At 32.6% G+C, this 19,545-nt stretch overlaps 1 protein-coding gene and 1 pseudogene across 2 annotated transcripts in view; both read right to left on the bottom strand.

Annotated features, from left to right (window-relative positions):
• The window catches only part of OTOGL (otogelin like), a 126,796-nt gene that overhangs the window by 16,446 nt on the left and 90,805 nt on the right, over window positions 1–19,545 (bottom strand). For both annotated transcript variants that reach the window (XM_039838918.1, XM_039838919.1), the window contains 13 exons: window positions 18,237–18,310; window positions 15,676–15,853; window positions 15,262–15,404; window positions 14,989–15,012; window positions 14,804–14,896; window positions 12,659–12,848; window positions 9,969–10,183; window positions 6,291–6,432; window positions 4,560–4,745; window positions 2,977–3,189; window positions 2,406–2,510; window positions 1,824–1,931; window positions 362–463 (listed from right to left, as the gene is read on the bottom strand). In XM_039838918.1, the coding sequence (XP_039694852.1) occupies window positions 362–463; window positions 1,824–1,931; window positions 2,406–2,510; window positions 2,977–3,189; window positions 4,560–4,745; window positions 6,291–6,432; window positions 9,969–10,183; window positions 12,659–12,848; window positions 14,804–14,896; window positions 14,989–15,012; window positions 15,262–15,404; window positions 15,676–15,853; window positions 18,237–18,310 (1,773 nt within the window). The remainder of the gene's footprint in view (window positions 1–361; window positions 464–1,823; window positions 1,932–2,405; window positions 2,511–2,976; window positions 3,190–4,559; window positions 4,746–6,290; window positions 6,433–9,968; window positions 10,184–12,658; window positions 12,849–14,803; window positions 14,897–14,988; window positions 15,013–15,261; window positions 15,405–15,675; window positions 15,854–18,236; window positions 18,311–19,545) is intronic.
• On the bottom strand, window positions 6,625–6,741 carry LOC120583525 (uncharacterized; annotated as a pseudogene).

Raw genomic sequence — 19,545 nt, 5'->3', positions numbered from 1 at the left:
GAGGACAAACAAATGATTCAAAAGACATGCAGCAACAGCAGTAAAACTAGAACAGCTCATCAGGTGAAGAACCTTGAGAAACAGCAGAGGTACAAGAAGATGAAGTGAAGAGAGTATGGTATCACCTGGATATCTAGAAATTCTAGGATGATGAGACAAGTCCTGTGTAATCTATTTTAGGGAGGTAATGATATTATCTAAGAAGAGCTCTTAGATATATGAAAACATTACATATATTCAACATGTATTTTTATATGCCGAAATTCAACTAAGGTCTGCTATAACAGTATAACTAAAATGCACTGGGCTTCTTAAACATCTGACACATCTAAATATTTTAAACTAGTTAACATATACTTACCACAGTAATACAGAGGACAACAGAAGTGTGTGGTATTAAGGTCCACAGTGAGAAATTCCCCATCAGTACAGAGTGGAATAGGTTCAGTGCAAGATTCACAAACTAAAGAAGAAACAAAAAAACTAGAAGTTACAGCTGAGCTAAAAAAAAATCTAATTATTAATTCAGATTATTATATGCATATAAAATCAACATGAAATATGTTTTATAAAATAAGAAACAATAAAGAGGAAGCTTTATTGTTTGGTCGTAAAAACAATAATATTGCCTGTGTATATATGCTTTCCAAGTATAGTGACATAGAACACCATCTTACCAGAAGTATAAGGCATCAAGATTTCTGGAATAACTTGTTCTTACTAGGATCAAAACATCATTGATTGATTTATTTAAGTTTTCTTAATTCGTTACTCATGATTACTCCAATTTATGGACAAATGATGTAGTAGGCATTTTTCCTCTTTAGCTATTCAGCACCCCTCTCCTAACTTTGATAACAACTCTCTAGATGACCTTGAGGAAATGCTCTACCAATGTAGACTTAGAGTGACTGTTATAAAGGTGCTTCCCTCGCATTAGACCTTAGTGGGAATGATCCACATTAGTTGAATCAGAATCTCTTTCTACAACACTTGAATCACAAATAAAAACACACCAGGAATGGAGATAGATGTTGCTGACTCAGTGATTGGTAACTGACATAGAGCAACAGGACTTGATCTGTTTCATCTTGATTCTGAAAAATCCTGATCCCCAAATCCTTCCAATGATTGGTGTGCTCCAGCTAGCTAGAATGAATCAGTTTTTGTCACTGAAGTCGAACCTTAACTGGTACAAATAACGTGTTTTGATTTTAAGGACATCTAAAACCTACATTAATCACCAATCTTTTATAAGATAATTCACTTGAAACTGAAAATAGAGAATTCTTTATTTTTCAATATCCAGTTCATCAGACAAAATACATAGCCCTATATACAGTCACTTCCCAGACTCCCTTTATACTATTCTCTTTTAAGATCATCATAGATGTCATATATTATATATAGGAGATAAAGTTTTAGAAAGGTCTTATAGAGTCTTAACAGAGTTCATTAGTCTATTTGGTTCTTGAAGGAAAGCCAAAGCTAAATTCTTCTCCAAAAAAAAAACCTAGGTGCTGGCCTTATTAAAAAAAAAAAAAAAGAAAGAAAGAAAGAAAAAAAAAGCTTGATCATATTATCTTGGTTATGTTTTGACTGATATATATATATAGTCTTTGTTGATAGGGGAAAGTGGTATTAACTATAATTGTCAAGAGTCATTTAAAATGCTAGACTTTCTTTTCTATTGTTCTTTTTTAGTTGAATTTCTATAACAGTAAAATCCTGGTTTTCATCAGTCCCATGAAATTCACATCAAATAAGATGTTTTTCCCACATCCCCCATCTTCTTCCAAAAAATTATTGCACATAACACTGACCGCAAAGAGGAGCAAAACAGCAAGGCTCATCCTGTTGAACTTGAATCATGAATTGGTCTTCTCTGCATTCTGGTATTGAAATACTGGGGCATTTCAATGGGTCACATTCTGCAGAAACACAAAAATATTTGAAAATCTGTATAGAGAGAAATGATAAAATAAAATAGTGTGGTTTAGTTATATCTATATATATGTATAACCTTCTATTTCCTATATATTTTCACTGATTAAGATTTTTTAAGAGATATTTGACTTTAGGTGATGAACACACAATTCAGTATACATATGACATATTATTGAATTGTACACTTGAAACCTATATGATTTTATTAACCAATGTCACCCCAATAAATTTAATAAAAATAAATAAAATAAAGATTTTAAAAATGAGTTAATTACTATATACATATATTTATATAATGTAAAAATTTAAATTGCAGGTTAAAAAACTATCTTTAAAAAGACAATTCCACAATGTTTAATAATAGATCACTTCCTTGTAAATACAAAGAATGAGAATCTAATCCACTATTCTAAATAAACAATGACCCTCACTCTTATTTTTCCTAATTAACTACTCACCACATTGGTACTGTGGACAGCAAGAAAGAGGACTATAACCAATGGTCAATTTTTGACTATTTGTACATGTTGGAATGGTAGTTTCACACAAGGTCATGTCACATCCTGTAAATAAGAAGCATTAAAATATTAGCGAACATAACTAAAATCTTGTGCTTATAACTCAAAGCAGGGAATTGATTCTCACTATGCATGTTTTTATACTCCAGTCAAATCCATTCAGCTCACAAGATGGGTCATATATGAAAAGGGAGCAAATTTAAGATTTATTTGTTATTGTCTTTCACCCTAAGTCAAAGATTCTCAGATCCTTTATGTTGTCATGAACTACTGAATATTATTAGTTGCTAATAGCCAGAGTTTCACATGTGTATTTGCAAAATCAACAAAGCCATAATGAGGCAAAACTTGCTTTGAGAAAGTATAAGTGATATTTATGGAAATACTTCCATTACCTCAACCCTTACATTTTCTTTTATGCCAAACACCATGCACACCCTGCTTTTTTTTTTTTTCCTATAAAATATTTTCTGGCATTGACCAACTTTAAGGCTTCAGCTGGAATACATACCACAAACTTCCTTTGAACAGCAAGACCACTTATCAATGATACTCAAGACAACTTCAGCTTCTCGTTCACAAACTGGTGAGGGCTCCTCATCACAATCAGGTTCTATAGGAATAATGCTTCCATTCTCTAAACATTTGTATAGGGCACATTCATCAATGCCTCCATTCCAAATCTCCCCAGCAGTGCGGGGTTGATCTTCACTATCAGTACATGCTTAAAAAAATGACAATGTTATATCACTTATAATCTGGACACTAAAATCAATCAAGCTGTGATGTTTTGATTTCAGACTGTGTCTTGGCCCAGTGACATAGAAAACATGTCACATATCTATTCTTTCCCAGATTTCTCTTTTCATTCATAAGCTACTAGCTTATATTTTTCTTTAATAAAATTTTTGATGTAACTCATAGAAAATAAATCTCCCTTCTACAACTCTGTAAATTTGCATATCCTCTTCTATAAATAACATAATTTAATTATTTTTTTTCATTTTAAGTCTTGTTAGTACAATTTATTTAGCTTGAACAAACTCAGTAACATAAATTTAAATGTTTAAAAATAATAATTGTCAAAATGAGTGGTATTAGAAGACAAGGTAGTTCCTACCTCACATTAACACTTTTGTCATATGAAAACTCAGAACATTTCAGCTTTCCAATCTAAATGTGGAAATATTATTTAGTGACTATTAGTTTTATTATTGACTAGTTTTATTATTGATAAATATAGCCCCCTAGTAGTTCATTTAAGTAATAATAAAAATAAATGTAGTGACCAACCATATCCCCAGCCTCCAATGAACTTTTATATTATTCTATTTACCAAGCTGACAGGTTCCTTAAAACAAACGTAAGCATGCCTACATATTCTCAAAGTCTTCTACAAATACTTTTTTCAATGGAAAATACAAACTTGTTTCTGAAAATGTGCATTTACTCCTACTTGCCTTTTCCTTTAATTATTAGCTAAATCGCTTTCCTTCTGACTATAATGATGAGCCCTGTGACTGATGAACTACTAAAACTGCAATTTTCTCAATTTTTCTCTTTTTTCTTCTGAAACCACCAAGGAGATAATGTGTTAGAATAAAATGGTTTGAAAATAAAAGTAGACATATTAAATCTTTTCTTCCAGATAATAACACTATATGGCATTTTTGAGTGTTATTTTCCCAAGCAATGTTGCAAAATACTTTGTATTATTTTTTGCATTCCCACACTAACCTTATAGGATGGAGCTATTATTTTCTTCATTTTATAGATGTATAATTCAGGCTCAAACTGAATTATTAATACACGAAATAATTGGAATTTGAATTCAGTCCACATCCTGCACTCTTCTTAATCTGCCATACTCTTTCCCAGTTATTACAGACATAGGTAGAGATTAAACATACCACCAAAGCTCTTGATTTTGATAACTTCAGTTGAAATCTTAATAAAATGAAACTATAAACAAACTAATTTCTTTTCCAACATCTAGGTTACCTTTGATCAATTTTTCTCAGCACATCTCTTCGTGATCTAAAATGTTTTATTTGTTTGCTGGACCCCTAAGAGGTCATTTTGTACTTTGCTTACCACATTCTTTCTCTGGAATGCACTGCGTTGAATGTGGCCTGTGAAGAATGGTTCCATTTTTGCACACACAGTCTTCTCTTAAATACAAACAAGAAGAGTGTCCATAGAACCATCTGTTAAGACATGTTCTTGCTTCACAGGGTCGTACACAGGGCTGATAATCCTTTCCCTCTGGGCAACTCAGAGCTATGAATGATAAAGGACAGAATTTGCTAACGATAAACGTAAACTATTAAATTCTAGTAAAAGAAAGAAATATCAGATTTCTTTCTGAATATGATTTTTCACATTTCAGTCTCTTCAAAGTTTATTTTTTCATTTATTATGTTATCATAAATCAGAAACAAAACAATCGATGGGTATTTTTCAATATTTTCCAGGTGTCCAGTTAGTATTATGTTATATTATGGTCAGAAAACTTCATCTTATTTTTATCAAATAAATATGACCAATAGGCAGCCAAATCTGGTTAGCATAAATATAGAGTCAACTAATATGAAGTTACTACTCTCTGCAGTGAGAAGATATACAAATCTACTCAGAATAAGCAAAGAAATACACTTTAAATATGTAACTCAACTAAGCCATAAAAATGAAAAATGCTGCATCTTTAAGTTTAACCCTTCAGTGTCAAAAGGAACCACCATTGCCGTGCAGCTTCTACATGATGTTTTAGAAAATTCTTGTTTATTTTCAGTGATCTTAAAAAGTGATGCTGTTAAAAAAAAATAAACTCACAACTGGTGGGGGTATAAATTGGTAAAATCTCAGAACAATTTGACAGTATCTTATAAAACTGGTAATATTATACATTCCCTATGAATCAAACAACCCAACTATTAAATAGTGATGATATCTAGGAGGGCAGAGACAGGAGATAGAAGGGCACACCAGAAGCTGTTTTATTTCTGAAGCGGAGTCATGTAACTGGTGTTTTGTGATGTATTATTCTTTCTCTATGTAATTTATACTTTTTGTCCCTGGGGAAAATGAAAACTTTTATTTTATTTTGAAACATTTGAGTAATATTAATTTTAAAAATCTTTTACCATTTAATCTATTTAATCGTTATATCTTAAATTAAATTAACAATATTTTATGTAAAATATGCCAGACTTGGTATAAAGTTTAATACATTTTTTATGAAAAGCATCATAACTTGATGAAAAAGCATGAGTCCTATAGATAAAAATATGCAAAGAATGGATCTAAAAAAAAAGGAAACACAAACATGTAACTGTAAAAATATTGAACTCAGATAGCAAAGAAAGCTGGAAAGACTGGTTGCTAGGAATTGGATACTATGTAAGGAAAGGAGAAAATGGGGCAGAAAAATCTTTATCCTTTCCACATAATAAATGAGTAAGAACAAGCTGGAGGAAATGAGGCAGGTTAAATGGGAATCAACAAAATGTGCTGTAGGATACAGAATTAAAATCCCTCTCCAATTCTCTGTGGTTTCCTCTTTATGTCAAACTACTTTGCTACCTAATATTTTATAAATAGGTTTCCTTTTAGGAGAATTGAGGCCTACTTTACATTTAGATCAGGATGAAAACAGATGTTGCCTATGTGGGAGAGTTTACCTTTAACTTCTAGATTAGATTTACATGCATTTTATTTATATGAAGTTATTTTGTGATGAAAAAGGAAAAGAGAAAGAAGCAAATGCAAACAAAAAGGACCGTTATTTGGTTGATGGAAAAATAGTGTTTGAACTGTACTACTTACAGCAGTAATCAGGTGTTCTCCATTGAATACAGATGTCGAACTTGTTGCACAGAGCCACATATGCAGAAAGCGCATCACATTCATAGTTCCAAGAATTGGTATAATTGATCCACATCTTTTCACAAAAGTTCTGTGGTGAAACCTAGAGTGGGATAAGTTATATCGTTTTATTTCTCTAAAGACACTAAGCTAGACAAAAAGTATTTGGAGAATCAAAGAGTAGAAAGTTTATATTCTTTAAGGTTCTTCCTTGACCTTAGATTTTCAAAACTTCATAGTATTAGATTTCACCTCCGAATTTACAATATTTTATTTGTTTGTTTGTTTAAATAAACACCTACAGTACCTGGTATTCCTAGGTGGTCTCCATCTAAGTACTAACCGGCCCGACCCCGCTTAGCTTCTGAGATCAGACGAGATCGAGCATGTTCAGGGTAGCATGGCCATAGACCAAATTTACAATATTTTAGAACACATTTTAGAGAAGATAAATATTGTCTGCATAAATCTACATAAATCTGTCATATAAAGATAGAAAAGAAACATAATATGTGGACATAGCAAAATTCCATTTTTGATATCATACTTTTCTATATATTAAGACTTTGATCTATTACAGATAAAACTGGAAGCTCCTGAAGCATACTGTAATGATACATGGCATTGCTCATGAAATGAAGTTATAAATGTTTCTTAAAAAATGTATATTAATATTGTACATTACTTGAATAATTTGTATAATTCGACATACCTAAATTTAATTAGAGACTCACTGTTTTATACAGATTATGTTTCATTTTGATCTAGAGATACCTGAAAACTTGTAACAACATTTATTCCAATTTTTCTTTCTACTCATTCATTTAGCAAACATACTATAAGCATCTATATTCAGATACGAAATTCTGACACAGGTCAAAGTGTCAGGTAAAATACTGAATACTTTTCATATGCCATCTTTTTTCCTTCAAAATCCATATCTTTAAAAAATCAAGAGTCTAACTTTCTTTTTAGCCTTCTTTTTGAATTTCCTCAGTTTTCAACCAGTTCACTTTGCACTGAATATTTGCAATGGTCATTAAGGGCCTCCTAATTGTCAAATCCAGGAAACACTGATATAAAAATTTCCCAACCTCTCAGAGGCCCATGATGCCATGAATACTTCCTGTTTCTTAGAACTCTCTCCTTTGACTTTGAAATTGACTGTTAATCTGTTTATTGTCGGCTCTTCTGCCTCTCATTCTGAATGTTTCTCTAGATCTCATCCTCACTGGTCATGCTTACTCACTACAAATGATCTTTCTGGGCTCACTCATTCTCACAGTTTCTACCATCATATTGGTTATTTAAATCTTTGCCTCGATTTCTTCCTAAGTTTAATAGAGTTAGAAGTAAACTTACTACTGTTTATGACTGCTGTCAGCTAATCATAAGGCATACAGAACAGATTCTAGCATATTGTACATTATTATTTTTTAAAAATTATATACTAATAACTCCCCAAACATGATGGCTGGCCTCGACTTATCTCAACTGAGCTCCAGAATTATGTTTCTAAATTTTTTTTCTTGGATATTTTTGCTTTGAAGTCCCTTAAAAGGGACTTAATTTGTTCAAAATAAAAAATCCTATTCTTTCTCCACTTAACCCATGAAAGCTGATTCTCCTGTATCCTTCATTTATACATTCATTAATGCATACATCCATAATTTATTGAGCACCTAACTACATATTAGGCACTATATTATACGTGAGGAATATAAAGGTGAATAAAACAGATCTGTTCTCTGCCTTGTGAATCTCATAATTTAGGAAAACCTTTTAGCGAATCAAGAGGAGTCACCTACTAAAATAGATTGAAGAAGAGAAGTATTCCAGCTGGAGACTCTGCAGGCATAAAAGCCCACTGGCAGGAAAAAAAACCTTGGAATATTCAAAGAGTTGAAAGGAGAAAGCCAGGAGTTTATCAGGCAAGAAGAGTGCAATGCATAAGGAAGCTGGAGAAGCAGGCAGGCCAGAGCATAGTGGACCTGGTAAGCTCTGTTAAGAAGTGTGGAATGTACTCTAAGCATAAGTAGAAGACACTGAAGGGTGTTAGGTAGAGAAATGATACAATCCTGTCTATTTAAAAAGATCATTTGCCTGCTATGTTGCTATTAGCAAATAAGGATGAAGATTAGAAGTGGGAAAACCAGATTATGAGCCTCCCTTTCTTTTGTTATCAAATTCACTGAGAGGATCATAAGGGAACAGGGGAGGCTATCACAGACTAAATGATGTCCTGTGTTGCCTCACTTTGCCTTTAATAGTCAAGCTGAAAGTTTCCTGATTTAATCAGTCTTCCAAGTTCCTAGCTAAAAATGCAATGTTCATTATGCTTTGAAAGGACAGATTAAAATGATAAAATTAATTTAAAAGTATTTGCTGGGTTTTTTTCCCATTTTTATGTGCACGTATTTAAAAATGTAAACATTTAGAACTTATTTGCATACAAATTCCTAAGTAAAGCTGAAGTTCCAGAAAAATATGTCATTTTTATCTCATGCCCTCAGGGAAAGTCATAGGGCAGGCTGGGAACTATGGATTCTGCACTTCATTGTCTAGTACGGAAGGTGCTTCACAGTGAGCTCCTTCCTGCTTTAACAAATTCCCTCACTCTTCTTCCCAGACCCCTCCCATCCATAGGTCTTGCACTAAACTTTCAATATTTTCCTAAAATAGGTTTTCCCACCAAACTTGCTCTTGCATATATTGTTTTATTTGCCTAGGTTTTCATTCTTCCTTCTTCTCTCCTGGCAAACTCATTCTTCTAAATAATTCAGACGTCTAAAACTCTGGGAAGTTTTCTCCAAATCTAGGCTTCTATGCACTTCCATAGTGTATCTTACAATGTATCTGTTCACAGGCTTGCCTTCCCACTAGACTGCCGAGGGAAAGGAGAGGGACTTATTTATCTTTGGATCACAGGAGTTTAACATAATGCCTCGTAGGTGCTAGATGATCACTAAATTTTCATTAAATGATTCATGAAATGCTATATTTGTCTGGTCTTTGTTTCTATAATGGATTTTTTTAAATGATACTGATTATTTAAAATATCTACTAGTGGCCTTTGAGCTCTTGAGTTTTTGAGCCATTCTTGCTCGGGCTCGCTTCCACGTCTAGAAGTGTACTGTTGCTTTACTTTCCCTTCTAATAAAGCTATTCTTTTCTGCTGTTGAAAAAAATATATCTACTAGTGACCTAAATGCAGAAAATTAGAGGGTATTAAAGAATAATTGAATTGAATGTGTGATTAGTTCTATTATAAGTATACACCTAAGAAGCCAGGATCATAGCGAATTGATTAAATCTTCACTTTCTTGATTTCTATACTGGGTTATCAGGTGACATTGATCTATTTCTCTTAAAGGCATTTATTCATAGGATGGCATTTCATTTTTCTTGAAAGCTGTAGATATAGTTCTGAAAAAACATAGGGAGAAAAAAATAATTCTCATTCCTGTCTCTATAAATCTATAAACAACATATGATTCTGAATTCCAAAGTATACTAACAGAAAGTTTGGGGATAAACTATTCTCTGTAGAAGAACATCATAGCAAGAATAGGAATTTATTGGGTTTAATCTCAACATGTTTAACATGACATTTCTTATTTATGGTTGCTTTCAACTTACTTTATCATGGCATGGAATGAAAACCTTTCTATTTAATAACTCAATGCAGTGACTGCAATCATGCTCAGTACAATTTCTAACAGGTCTTCTTGTTGTCACTTTAAATAATTTCTCAATTTCCCAGCTCTCAATAAATAATTCTATGTCTTCCATATTTGTAATAATTGTGCCATTTTGCATCCTTAGATCATCATCCGGGTCTTCATTGCAAATCCCTAGAAAGATATGTGACATTTAGAAGGAAATCTTTTTTACTTAAACTAAATTAGGCAACAGAAATAAATCATCTTAGTAATTGATTTAAAATAAATCATTTACTGAATGAGGTGCCAAATTTATGTCCTTTGACTTTAACATTGATGAATTTTTAAATATATATTCTTTAATAAGATAGCGTAGAACTGACTTAACCAGATAAGAAAGAAACCATGATCCTAGAAGTCAAGATATATGGGAAAATCAAAGATGAAGAGAGGAGATTAATTCTGTTCTTATACTCTTTCACTATTACCACTATCTCCTAATTTAATAACTAGTTCTTAAATCTGTCAAATATTTCCCAGAATAGTGAATGTTTGGTGATTGCCTCTCAGGCATCCAGTCCCCCAAGAAAACCCTGCCTGAAACATTAAATTATTTCTTTCAGGAACTATCCCTGCCCCAACACCTAGAGCACGACACCACCCCAGGAGAGGCACTTGATTGGCATAAAGGTAATCCTTGCACCTGGCCTTACAAACTGTTATAAGGCTAAGCATAAACGAGTCAGCTCACAGTAGTCACCAGACACACAGATTTGTTCAACATTAGAACCACCATTGTCAAGCTTAGAATTTGACCTGGGAATTCTAGAACATAGACAATTTCTTTTCCTTGGGATGACATGGCCTATTGATGGCTATGATGATTTGACCTCCTACAGCCTAGCTTCCTTAAGATAGGTCAGACTGAAGATAGAGCTTACCCTTCATCCAGTGGAGTGCAGAGCTAAGGGAAGTAGAGAGAAATGGGCCTGGAACCCTGATTATAACTTGTCTGAATGGAACCTTACCTTAAGACATAATTTTTCTTGATTCTCAAGGCTCATAGCTATAAAAGATATGTTAAATATTTTTGCAAGTGTAAAATATTATTATCAATAAAGGTTGCTGCTTCCATATCTGCCCCACCCTTGTAAATATACAAGGGGACTGAGTGCAATGCCAAAAAAACAAAAAACAAAAAACAAAAAAAAACAAACCTTGAGTGAACTAAACTATAAAGCAGCTACAACTTTTTAAAGTCTAAACTCTTCTGGAGAAAGGTAATTAATAGTAAAAATACATTTTCACTGCAATTCCAGCCACCACTCCTGCAGACTTCAATGCTATTTAAAACAGGGTGTCAGTATAGACCTCCAATTGTAGTGTCCATGTTCAATTTGGGTCACACTCTCGGTTCACTACAATTTTATTAGTCAGCATTCAACGTATTAGTCCCAACAGCACCCAGATTTCCCTTTAACAAACCACTGCTCTCCCACTGTGGAGGTCATGAATTTCTAGTGTGACCCTTGGTTAGCAAAAACATGACTTAGCCCCTTCTCCACAATAATTAGTTAAGAATCTATTTAGCATAGTCTCAATCTCTATAAAAGCATGAGCAGACAGTAAAGAAGGAGAAAAGAACAAACAAACATGAAACAAACAGAAATCATAGCATATGGAAGTGACAAATCATAGTAGACAATATGCATTCTCAAAGTCTCTGAGTCATTACTCATAATTACTATTTAGTTGATTTTATAATCAATTCTATATACTCAATAACAACTATTTCCAAACTGATAACTTTTAGTCACCATAGAAGTTTATGCTATGTGTAAAATACTCTAAATAGGCAAGGAAATAGGTAGTAGACCATTTTAGCCAATTTTTACACTAATGCTTTTACATTTTTAAAGAAGAAATATAGGTGTTTCATATAGTGTCAGACATTTAGAAGATAATTCATAAACTTTTATTCAATTAGTATTTAATGAGATTAAAATAAATCTCACTATTTGTACTAATATTTGTTGACCATGTATATTAAGCAATGTGTTGTGTTTTAACAATAACTTTCACATACAATTTTAACAACGATCTTGAGGTAGATATTATTATTCCCATTTAAAGATGGGAAAACTGATGTTGAACACAGAGATGTAAAGGGGATAACTCTAGATAACTTTCAAGATGACTTAAACAACTGAGTTTTCCCCAATTTCAAACTTTTAAAAAATAAGGAATAAACAAAAGTTATTTAAGCCTTTAACCTTTTTATGCCTCATTTTTATCACTTATGAATTAATACTAGTGCCTGCTTGTTAGGTCTACTATTAGAATTAAATGAGCTAAAGTATATAAAATAATTCCTGACATTTCATTAATGCTTAATAAAGATGAGCTAATAAAAAAATAAACAATATTGTAGTAATAGTGGTAAGTATATAGTTCCATAAAATACCCACATTGAATAATTGAAGCAATTATTTCTTGCTTCTTAGCCCACTTAGTGAAAACCATTACTTCCTTCAGTATTTACATGGGGAACTGAAAGTTAACATCACATCTCAAATCAGAAAATTGTGGCAACAGGGTCCAAAACAGTATAATATGAACAGGAAAAAAAAAGTAAGAAGAAATTGAGACTTGAAGAGCAATGCTCACCACAAAGTCCTTCTGTGGAGGATGACAAGTTAAATTGAGAGCCAAAATGAATGTCTAAGATTCCTGTAAGATGAGCCCACTTTACGATTAGTCCAGCGGGAGTAGTAATCATGTACATATTACCAGAATCCTCTATGAACAGTTCTCGATTTGAAAAGGGTAAAGGCACAACCATAGAATCCACTTCCACCTAAAATTACATAATGCATTTCATAACATAATGTTAGAAAAATGTTTATTTTTAAATATTCACTTATTAAAATTAGGAAAATTCAGATTATTCTGTTTCTTCTGATTTAATATAAACTATTTTTTAAGTTTTTAAAAATATATCTCTGCTGCTGCCACAGCTTCCCATAACTTCCAAGTTCCTTTATTGTTCTTTTACTGTATCTTGCTATATTCAGTATTTGTTTTAACCTCATTGCCCTTTATTTTCTCCAAAACATAACTTTTTTCTGTTTCCCTCAATATATGTTGATTACACCATTACCTACTAATATGAATTTAAGATAATAAAGCTACTTTTAGGATGTTTTCTTTAATCTGGGTTCTTTCTTTGCTCTTCTAATCAGTGTTTAATTATAATGTTCATAATAGTCATCTGTCAACATTGGTAAAAATTAGAATTCCCAGGTATTCTACTTCTTAGGTTTGCATGGGATTCCAGAGTCTGTATTTTTAGCATTTACTCTTGGTAATACAAATGTAGGCAGTCTAAGGATTATACTTTGAATAATGGCAATGACATAGAACCATGAGCCGTAACGAGCAGTAAATTTGTCAGTTATACCTGACCAACCATTCAATTTCTCATCTTTATATCTTCCTCTTACTGCCACCCTTAGGCTATGACATCCTTCCACTTGTCTGCTTAATTTCTACTCATTTTTTAAGATTTATTTTAGGTGTTACCTCTTCCAAAAATACTTATTTGACCTCCTATAAACTGCACTAAATGACCCTTCTTTTTGTTTCTGTGATATCTTGGTCATAACTCTATCACTATACTTCCTGCTGATTTCTAATTGGCAGATAATTACATTTATGCACTCCCCACAGAACTACAAGTTACTTGAGATCAGGATCTGTGTCATTTTATTTTGTAAACTCTCACTAAATGATTTTTTTAATTAATTAGTTTTTTTCTTTTTTTAAATTAAATGACATTGGTTAGTTTTTAACTGAATACATGATCAGTGACAAGTCCAGCTGATGTCAAAAATAAACTCTTGCCCAAATGCAGTTTATTTCCCACACACTTCCTGTTACTACATCAACCTCATCAGAATCGATGGTATATACAAATGTTACATGCAAAAAAGTACCTCATTCATTATTTTGTTTTACTTAAAATTAAATTTTCTTACACTTTAGTATATTTTAGGCCTATTTTAATATTGTTTCTAGCCTGGAATCTATGGACCTGCGCTAATGAAATTATTTCCAGAAAGCATATAACATCTCAGCCATTTCGAGCAAAATGTGTACAGATTATTTTCTTATATTTTTGAGAGAACCATTTCGATCTGAGTGAACCATTCAGCTTATAACTCACTCCTATAGTCCTTGAGATAAAGGTTTTTCCTGTAAAATTAAATTGTTCCCTTCTAACTTTTTTATAATGCATTGCTATTCTTCTGTTTATTTTAATAAAGTTAAATATTTCTTCATTTATTCTTACTTTAGTTATCATTTATTCATTGAAAAAAATTAATGGCATCAAAATTGCAAAACCACTTTCATCTGTTCTTCTTTTGGTGATCTTCATTCTGGTATCTGTGGCAACTACTCTTTTCAGTTTTATGATCCCTCTTTTTCATATCATTTTCATTTTGTCTACTTTGAAACACTAACATTAACTCTGACACTAAGAAACTTGGCTATTCACCTTATCCAAGAAGCCTTTAGCATATTTAACATAGCTGTTTCAGATAACCTCACAAAGGAAGAAATATTTGCAACAGCCAACACATTATAGGAGAAATATAATATTGAGAAACATTTTTAGATTGTCCATAAAAAGAATGGTTAGACGTAATAGCAATGCAACTCCACTGATATGTTTAATTTCCCCTCTTTTTGGAACTGTGTTTAATTTCCTAATTTCATCTAATAGTATATTTTTTAACATTGTATGTTTACCTTTCTTGCTACCCGATTGACAAGTATTTTATGTATAGATGTTGTCAAATTTAACTTCTTAAAACAAAGTCCAGAGATTCTTTCAGAGGAAGCCTTGATTTGAAAAGAAAAAATAAAACTTTATGGAGTTTAACAGAATTTTATCAATAAACAAGGAAGTTACTAAGTACTTTGCAAATACTCACTAGCTTTTTAAATGAGTTTCCATTCTGAAAAAAAAGTATAAAGAAAAGTCACTTTAAAAGAAAAGTACTACTTAACTTTTAAAAACATTATTTAGATTAATGTCACATGCCTCTAAATATATTCACATGAAACATTTTTTTGTTTTAGTACCAGAAGATAAATCTCAATGAGTTTTTGAATCCTTTCTTACTCTGAGAATACCTAAAGTTGTAGTGTACTTCATTCAGCTATAGATTTAGGAAGAAATAACAAAAGAATGCATTATGACCTACCTGATTCATGGAACATTTTTCAATATGAGCAACTATAATTTCCCCAGGAATTCTTACTAAAATATAAGAAGCCATACTATATAGTGCTGCATTGTTTCCATCGAATGTAATAATGCTCAGTTCTGACAACATGGAACATCGACCTAAAAAAATGTTGCAGTTGGAGAGTGGAGTTAGTCTATGAACTAATTATTTGTATTTGTAGTAATAATTACTCCTTTAATAAAAATCTCTTAAATTAATATTATGTTTGACAAGAGGCAACTCTAAAAGTTACAAACCAGGAACCAAAATCATAAATCGAATGAAGACAGCTCAACAATAAATTTGGTTTGATGAGATGATTGGTTCAAAAAAAAATAACAATTTCCCCCTGATTAAAAATTGATTGCCAAGTAATAAAGGCAAACCTACAAGGACATTCCCACTCAGGGCAGCAGATATCTCTGTTCACTTGAACAGGCCTTCCTCGGAAACCACAGTCAGGCATTTCCAAGTCCTTTGGGCAATTCAGAGACCAGTTGTACAACTTCCATTCCATATTAAGACATATGTATTGGCTACAATTATAAACAGGATCAAATTGTTGAGGCTGTTAATAAAAATAAAAAATAAAAAAACCTGGTGAGGTTTTTTGTTTGTTTGTTTTTGTTTTTTACCATTTTCAACTAATGTTTTCAATTCATTTTTCCACCCATCCCCAACTGCCTCCTCTTAGGCTACCATCAGCCTGTTTTCTGTATCTATGGGTCTATTTCTGTTTTGTTTTGTTTATTTATTTATTTGTTCCTTTTTAGATTCCACACATAAGTAAAATCATATGGCATTTGTCTTTCTCTGTATGACTTATTTCACTTATAGAATAACACCCTCTAGGTCTATCCATGTTCTTGCAAATGGTGAGATTTCATTCTTTTTTTATTGCTAAGCAATATTCCATTGCATGGATATATTTTTCGAATTTCCTATTCACATTGCCTATAGTGTATATTTCCTAAATATGAAAGCTTTTGAAAGATAAACAATTAAAATTTCACTACAATTTTTTGTTGATATAATGTTTCTAAAACACTCAGTATGGACTTCATTTAGATTTCAGAATTGTCCATATACTCAGATGTCTGAGCAAATTAAAGTCTTGTCCTAAATTGTCTAGGTTAGTGTTCTGCAAGCAGACTTATACAGTGCCAATCAACCTGTCATATTATGCTGTGTAAAGCTAATATATGATTATAACTTCTGTTAAAGTCAGTTTTAAAAAATTACAACTTAATACTATCCTAATATTTTATTAAAAGTTCATATGTCAGATCAATTTGACTGTTGGAGAGAATCATAATACATTAATTTTTACATATAGTTTACAGACAGACCTCTAGACAAACAAATAAGGGTGAAATAAGTGGTAGATTCTCTAAAGTTTATGAATCACTTTCTATTTAAATTATGGTAATAATTAGTGTGATGATAAACATTTATAGCATTTATTATATATCCCATTGTTCTAATTAACCCATTTCATCCCACAACAACAACCCTCTCAGGTAAACTCTCTTTATGTTCACCAGATCTATACATCCACAACTTTTTGATGTCTAACAAGAATCTCAATCTTTACATGGCAAAACTGAATTCTTGGTTATACCCACCCCAGACTTTTGCTTCCCACAATTTCCTCTTGATTAATGCCAACTTTATCCATCAGTTGCTCAAGGTAAAAATCTCAGAATCCTTGATGCCTCTCTTTTACTCACATCTACTCCTTTAGCAAATTCTGTTGCCTCTATCTTCAAAATATATACATAATGCAGGCATTTCTTATCATCTCTACTGCTATTACCTCATCCAGGCCACCATTATCTCTTGCCTAAATTTCTGCAACAGCCTTCTAACTTGTTCTATTGCCTCCTTTCATCCTTCTCTCAACACAGTAGCTAAAATAATCTTGAAACAAATTATATCATGTAATTCCTCTTCTCAAAAATCTCCCTTGCCAGATCCCATCATTTAGAAAAAAAGGCCACAGTCTTTATAATTATCTATAAGGCCTTACATAATCTAATTTGCTTCCTACTATTTTATTCCTTCCTTACTTAATGGTCTCCTTGTTATTCTTTTTTTTCTTTTAATATTTTGGGTACATTCTCATCTCAGGGGCTTTGCACATGTATGTCCTTCTGCCTGGAACACTGGTATTCTGGTTCTCTGTATGTCTCACTCTCAACTTCTTCCGTTCTTTTATTTCTAAGATACCTTATCGGTGAGGATTTCTGACCATCTCACTGAAAACAGTTTTATTTTTATCCTGAGCAACACCTTCTAACATTACATATAACTTAAAGATTTATTTTGCTTATCGATTGTCTCAGAAGCTCCAACAGAGTGTAAACTCCATAAGCACAGAAATTTTCATCTGCTTTTACATTGTTTTATCCATGACACCTGGATGTTACCTGGCCAGAAATAGTGCTAAATAAATAATTGGTTGAATAAATAATTATTTTATCAGAACAAGGGGCACATTTGGAGTAAGAGTATAACTGCTCAAGTCTCAGCCAAGACAATTACCAGCTCTGGGGTTCAATGACCTTATCTTTCTTTGCCTACAGTTGTACTTTTGTCATCTTGCACAGTGCCTGGCATGTAGTAGCCACTTAATAAATATTTCCAAATGCCTGACTTACAAAGAAGCCCACACTAGATAATTCTTTATTAAAAAATAACACTTAAGGCCTCATTTGAATTTTGTTTTTGTTTTTTTTTTATGAGACCAGAATCTAACTAACAAGAAACATCTGATTAAGTTTAAAAAATACAACTGTTAAAACGTAATACATATTTCTTGCTATCTTTTAGCAAAGAAACACTAGAGATCACACCAAAAGAAGTATAACAGACTTTGGATACTAATACAGACACTTGAACAGATGCTATAAGGAAAGGACAATATAGCTAAAAATGTTACCCAATCATACCTCACAGTCCAAACCTGTCGTGGGTGTTAGCATGTCAAACACAGTGAAGTCTGATGGAGTAATCATTTCTGGACCTGTTAGAAATGAAGATGTCGTCTTTGTTAGTGTCATGGTATCCATCATGTGTGGAATTCATATGTGGTAGAAACTGCGCTAAGAAATTTTACATAGATTATTTCATTTACTCCTCACGAGAACCCTGTAGAGTACATCACAGTACTCTTATCATTTTAGAGAGAGAGAAACTAAGGGATAGAAAGGTAAGCTGGTGTTAGAGGTAGAATTCAAACTCAGGAATTTTGATTCCAGAGCCTTGGCTTTTAACCATAGAGTTCTTATAAAGATTAAATATATGTGCAAAGTGCTTAATCTAATTCCTGGCACATAATAAGTACTCACTAAATGGTAGCTAATTAGAATAGTGATAATAGTGATGGTTGTAGTGTGGTTATTATTCTGAATGTGTCACAGGACTCATTAAAATCCCTCAATGATTCGCCATTGCCTTCAGGAAAAAAAATCTAAGTTTCTTACCATGGACTCATTGTGACCTGGCCCCGATGATCTTTTCCATGCCATCTCTTGGCATAATTTCCCTCACACTACATGCTCAAGATACACTGACCTGCTTGAAGTCTGTAATCAATAATGTAAATGGAGCCACTTTAAAATGGATCTGGAACTGCAATAGGAATTGTTTTGCACGTCTTTTGCCTCAAATCTTTGGAATGTTAAAACTGGGCAAAAATAAGCTTTGGACTGGGCCTAGGGCAACATCATGTTCCAAAATACCATTTGCAAAGATAACAAGAAAACAATTATTATAACTACTAAACTGATCATTACCGGACTGAAAATTAAAAACATTATTTAGAATTCGCATCACTATGTTATGTCATCTGCACCAATAGAAATGCCTTTCTTTTACTGATGTAATTGTTCCCTTTATCTTTCTCATAAATACTCACTGCCTTTGTCTTCAAATCGGAACACTATTTGGCTTCTGCCTGAAACAGTGTCTCCAGAATAGCTATTCTTAACTGATTTCAATAAATGCTTGCTGCCTCTCCCTTTGAAGCTCTTTTATTTTTAGGGTAGCAGATCCCTCTGTGTGACATGCTCTTTCTCAGTTCCAGGCCTCTGAACATGCTTCCTTTTCTAGCTAGAACACCCTTCCTCCTTCCACTAGCCTATCCAACTCTCACGTTTTGTTACACTTCTAAGACCATATCTCCAAAATAAGCACAAGAGCCCTCATGTTTATGGCTGTACTTATCCCTATTGTACTATCATAATAACTTATGAACTA

The sequence above is a fragment of the Pteropus medius genome, unplaced genomic scaffold (assembly GCF_902729225.1).
Source record: "Pteropus medius unplaced genomic scaffold, Ma_sr-lr_union100, whole genome shotgun sequence".
Lineage (NCBI taxonomy): Eukaryota > Metazoa > Chordata > Mammalia > Chiroptera > Pteropodidae > Pteropus > Pteropus medius.
Note: the sequence above shows the minus strand (reverse complement) of the source record. Positions and strands in the feature narration are given on the sequence as shown.